The 4,972-nt window shown below is 43.0% G+C and overlaps 1 protein-coding gene across 3 annotated transcripts; it reads left to right on the top strand.

The window, feature by feature from the left end:
• Positions 1-226: 226 nt before the first annotated feature.
• On the top strand, positions 227-4,028 carry LOC148013620 (protein TWIN LOV 1-like). 3 transcript variants are annotated; one of them, XM_087667806.1, is made up of 8 exons: positions 227-583; positions 1,138-1,834; positions 1,972-2,176; positions 2,281-2,345; positions 2,551-2,630; positions 2,767-2,822; positions 2,954-3,017; positions 3,144-3,566. In XM_087667806.1, exons 2-8 carry the CDS (start codon positions 1,213-1,215, stop codon positions 3,261-3,263), a joined length of 1,212 nt encoding a protein of 403 aa, XP_087523932.1. In that variant the 5' UTR covers positions 227-583; positions 1,138-1,212; the 3' UTR covers positions 3,264-3,566. The 3 variants fall into 3 exon arrangements, with proteins under 3 accessions (XP_087523932.1, XP_087523930.1, XP_087523929.1); XM_087667803.1 differs by lacking the exon at positions 3,144-3,566 and adding an exon at positions 3,576-4,028 and having other exon boundaries at positions 235-583; XM_087667804.1 differs by lacking the exon at positions 3,144-3,566 and adding an exon at positions 3,576-4,028 and having other exon boundaries at positions 234-1,834.
• Positions 4,029-4,972: the final 944 nt, after the last annotated feature.

Raw genomic sequence — 4,972 nt, 5'->3', positions numbered from 1 at the left:
ATAGATTTACTTAACATTGAGCATTTTCCTTCTTTTAAATTTTTTTTTGAGAAGGCTTGAAATTTGAAAGATGCTTAAAGGATGTAGTGAAGGTCCAAACTCACGCACCTATGTACAGACCCACACGCTCAAACCACTTGGAAACTCACGCACCTATGGACAGACCCACACACTCAAACCACTTTGGTGGGGGGGGGCTGATGAGATTTTTTTGGCCATGAAGAGGCTTGCAGGGCCATATAAGTAGGATTGTGGGTTGTGGGTTGTGGGTTGGGAGATTGTGATAAGCACAGGCTGCCACCTCTGCGTTTTAATTACAGTAATTTATGCATAAAAACGCGCTTCCCTACACACACAAGAGCGCGCAGCCCCCCCCCCCCCCCCTTCGGGCCTTCTCTCAATGCAATGTCATCACTGCCTCATTAGGTCTTTTGCTCTTTCTTGAGCTGCCTGTTATTGGAGAGAGGAGTGCTCACTCACTATCCTGTTGGATTTTACCTGCTGCAGACCAGACCAGCTTGTCTCCCCTGACAGACTACTCACCTGCTTATTCTGATCAATCTTATTGGTATCATATCAGCCAGTAAGTCATTTCGTCTCTGAATCTGTTGCTCACCTGCTCTGGTTTTTCAGGTCTCCAATTTCAAATTCAGCTGCTACACCTGCATTTTCCATCTTCAAATTCTGCAAAATCATAACAGTTGGATCATTAGCAAGATCATAGCGATTGGACCATTCCCAGAGCTTACCTGGGTTCAGACCATCTGTTGCAAATGCATGTTTTCTTGCATCTGGCTTTCCTACATTTAGCTAAGCCATGACAATTTGGCTATACTCATTCTTCTTGCATCCGACTTTCCTTCCATCTTCAAACTTGGCCAAATCAGACCAATTTGATCATTCCCAAAGCTTTTACCATGATCTGTTTCAATGCATTTTGATTGCTAACATCATAACAATTGGATTATTCCCACAGCTTAATTCTCCTCAGACTGTCTGTTTCAATGCATTTTGATGGCTGAATCATCATCATAATTACAATTGGAATACCCCCAGACCTTTATTGAATTCATACCATCTGTTTCAATGCATTTGGTGTCCTGAATCTTCCACCGATCATTTTTCTCTCCGTTGCAGACAGCTGCTGCGCCCCTTCCTGGTAGGGATTTCTATGCTCCACATACTGCCATTCTCTGTTGGCAAGCAGGGAATATGGGTGTTGCAGTCCATCCGCCGGCTTTGTGCAAGGCATCAGCCTCGACGCTCCTGGTGTCAGTCGTGAGATCCCTCACCGAGACTTATGATGACACGCTCTTCGACGTGCTTAGGCAGGTCTGCCAACACAACTTTGTGATTACTGATCCCCACATGCCAGGCCATCCTATTGTATACGCAAGCAATGGGTTCCTCAACATGTCTGGCTACCTCGCAGAAGAGGTCGTGGGTCGGAACCCAAAGTTCCTCCAAGGACCAGATACCGACCACAGGACGGTGCTGCAGATCAGAGATGCTGTTTGTGAAGAGAGAGGATGCCATGTTGTGATACTAAATTACACAAAGCAGGGTTGGCCTTTCTGGACCGAGTTGCATATGGCACCTATATTCTCCAAGGGAGACAGAACAGTAGCTCATTTTGTTGGGGTCCAGTCTCCTCTGCCTTGTTATGCTGCTCCATCGTTGTCAAAATTCTTGCAGGGCGTGACTTGCACGGCTGCAAATACATCAGAGTCCTGTGGGAAGCCATTTTGCGGCAAGTATTCACTTGCAACATGCTTGGATGCTGAAGCACTGGGCAGTTTTCGGGCTACATGTACCAAGGATAGAAGTGTTGCTGGTAAGTGTCAGATGGCTTAGTTGGTCCTTTGGCAGAATGAGGCCTACAATGAACAGATATATTGGTTTAATATATGGACATGGTGGAGCCGAGTAATTGACGATCACCTTGCACTTTGTTAACATCATTGTTCGCAGGAATGTGGCCAACATCACAACATTGTGAAGCCTTCCAGTGTAAGCCTGCCACTGTGCTGCACTCTCTGGTTGGCAAGCTTCTAAAGTGCAGGAGACAGAAGAGCTGTGAGGCGACTTGTAGGACAAACAAGGATACCCACAGTGAAAATGTGATTTGCTCGCCTTTGACTCATGCCCTCAAAAGAATCCAGCAAAGCTTTGTACTGTATGCATCATTCTATGTGCTTTACTTGTGCTTTTGAAGACGATTACGCAGGAGTTATGCCGTTATCAGCTATTATGCTTATAAAAGATTTTGGCATGGTGCAGATCAAACCCTCATCTTCCTGGCATGCCCATTGTCTACGCCAGCGATCCCTTCTTGAGATTGAGTGGTAAGAAGCTAAATAATACAGTCTAATGCTGGCCTGGGTGCTTGAGGATGCATTGTGTTGCACTTGTTTAGGCCTATAAATAGGACTCAGCTGCCCTAACCCTAAATGTAGGTCACTTTACGACCACTCATGCAGCTCAGCTTGATGGAAAAAAGTGTGCCACTGATTCAATGGTATTGGTCTTTTTCTCTGTGTGATATTACAGGATATTGTAGAGATGAAGTCCTTGGTCGCAACTGTACATTCTTGCAGGGACCAGACACAGATCCCAATGTAGTTCGGCAGGTATTATGGCCGATGCCTATTGTACTCGAGACTTGCAGCATTGATGATTGCACTAAGCATCTGTTTTAACATGCTCTGCTCTATCGTGCTAACAATTTGTTTGCATCTATGTTTCATTTGCAATCACTGCTGGCAGATTGAAGAGTGTATCAAACAGGAACAGGCATGCACGGTTCGCATTCTGAATTACAGGTAGAGCTTCTCTTCTTGCCTGTGAAGGCTGGAGCTCTGATGCTTTTTTGAGGTCCTCTTTCTGAATCCAATGAGCTCTTGCACTTTAAGTGTTCTTCTTAATGCGGTTCCTTCTCTCCTGAAATTGACAGGAAAGACAAAAGCTCCTTTTGGAATCTATTGCATGTTGCTCCAGTGCGGGATAGCAGGGGAAAGGTAATTTACACGATGTAGTTACTGCATGTCCCCTTGAATTATTGCTCTCTTATTGTATGCTGAATGTCCCTATGTGCCTTGGGATGAAGCTAAATATAGTTATATTTGTTCAAATTCCCATGGTAGCTCCAACACGTCAACTTCGACAACAGCATTAGCTTCTGTGAGGCACCCTGGGCCGGCAGCCCCCAACTGCATTTAGTTAAGTACATGGTCCCTCCACATCACAGAAGCTCATGCTGTTGAACACTATATTAAGGAAAGACAAGGGAGAAAAGCCCCTTTTCCTCACTATAAGTATCTTCTTGCGATAATACTAAGAGGCTAGAGCCCAAGTCTCGCTGTGCTGTCTGTTATCCAAATTAAGAAGCCCATCACATTTGAGCAGTCAACTTGGGTGGTTAAGACTCTGCATATTAAGCTAAATTGCATGCTTCCTGAACATAGCTTCTCTTGCGATAGCATCCTAGGCTTAAGTGATTGCAATCTGCCTTTCATCATCTGGATTGCAAATATGGTGCTCACTCTGTTGTGTTATTGTGATCTTGCTGTTGGCAGGTTGCATTTTTTGTCGGGGTGCAGCTGGACACATCTTCTAATGCCACCAATAGTCAAACCAATGGTGTCATAGCACCTCTTATGCAGCATCTTGGGGTTGTTGGAGCTGTCAAAGTAGTGATAAGAAGCTTGCACAACCAAGGGTTAGAACGTGTTCGAGTTTCGGGATCATAACATCTTCACGCCTTACTGCAAGAGCAGGAGAGTAGAGATGTTTTAGGGTTATCCAAGTACACAGAATTGAAGAATAGCATGCCAAAACATTCAGTGTGTTTCCTGCAGGAGAACAGAAGTTCTTGGCAAGTGCTTTAAATGTACCCTAGCCTCATGTCAGGTGTTGGGCATTTGTTCAAGGAGAAGGTTTTGAGCAATGTAAAACAGTATCAGTGGCTGTTTTGCATGCCTAAGATGTTACTTCAGTACATCTTTGTCAATCCAATTCAATCTTTCATATCCTGAAAGCAAATGCACAGTGGCATCATGTGATGCACTCTAAGCTTAGACAATGATGGTACACATGCATGAGACTTCACGTGAACGAGTACTCAATCAACATTTAGTACATATTATGTTACTGGATTGTGGTATTACAACATTGGTCTTGACACAACCACAACGTTTAAGGGTTTGGTTTGTGGTATTATGACATTGGCCTTCACATGATGGGTAGGGGCTAAATGGTTCTCTAAATTAATGCAAAATACCTCATGCTTAAGCTGTGTACATACAAGTAATGTTGAACAACTATCAAGTAAATAAGTGAATCAAATTAACTACTGTGTCCCCTAAATGGATTGCAACATAAATATGATGTGATTTAGGTAATGCCAACTATTTAAATATGCAAATCATTTCTCAACTCCTAATATAGACACACTTCGAAACATGACTTATCGGAACTTGTCAATAGGTGTTTTTTATCCTTCTAGGATTGATTACTTGAGTAATGAGGTGCTCTATACAACCACTTTCAACTAATGAAACCACACTTTCGTGCATTCATTATGACTAGCCCTAGTCATTCAATTGATCAAGCTCTCCTTCTCTCAAGTCTAATGCCATGTTGTTGAATCAAATTTTGAATGTGGTATAATTAGAGCCCTCTCATTCTCGATACGCTTAGTTGTCATCGTATTAGAGCTCTCTCATTCTCGATACGCTTAGTTGTCATTGTATCAATGTTGTTACTTGGATTTGCTCTCCTTGTACAAGCAACATATTCTGAAAAGCTTTTGAGTTAGAGTCTTGTATATTTTGCTTATGAGCTACAGTCTTACAGATTATGCTTTTGCATAGTTGAGAAAGTGGGGCAATTAACCATTTGCACAATAAAATCTTTTGACAAAAAGCTTGCTGAGAGGTTTTCTATCTTGACAAATATGCACATCATTTTACAA

The sequence above is a fragment of the Lygodium microphyllum genome, chromosome 26, assembly GCF_053477565.2.
Source record: "Lygodium microphyllum isolate KBCC chromosome 26, Lygodium_microphyllum_v1.1.10, whole genome shotgun sequence".
Classification (NCBI taxonomy): domain Eukaryota; kingdom Viridiplantae; phylum Streptophyta; class Polypodiopsida; order Schizaeales; family Lygodiaceae; genus Lygodium; species Lygodium microphyllum.
The sequence above is the reverse complement of the archived record's forward strand: the minus strand, read 5'-3'. Positions and strand labels throughout refer to the sequence as shown.

Coding starts and splice junctions, on each gene's coding strand:
- LOC148013620 (XM_087667804.1), top strand. CDS start 1,213: ATGGGTGTTGCAGTCCATCCGCCGGCTTTGTGCAAGGCATCAGCCTCG. Junction 1,835..1,971: donor CAAGGATAGAAGTGTTGCTG/GTAAGTGTCAGA, acceptor CATTGTTCGCAG/GAATGTGGCCAACATCACAA. Junction 3,018..3,575: donor TGCGGGATAGCAGGGGAAAG/GTAATTTACACG, acceptor TGCTGTTGGCAG/GTTGCATTTTTTGTCGGGGT.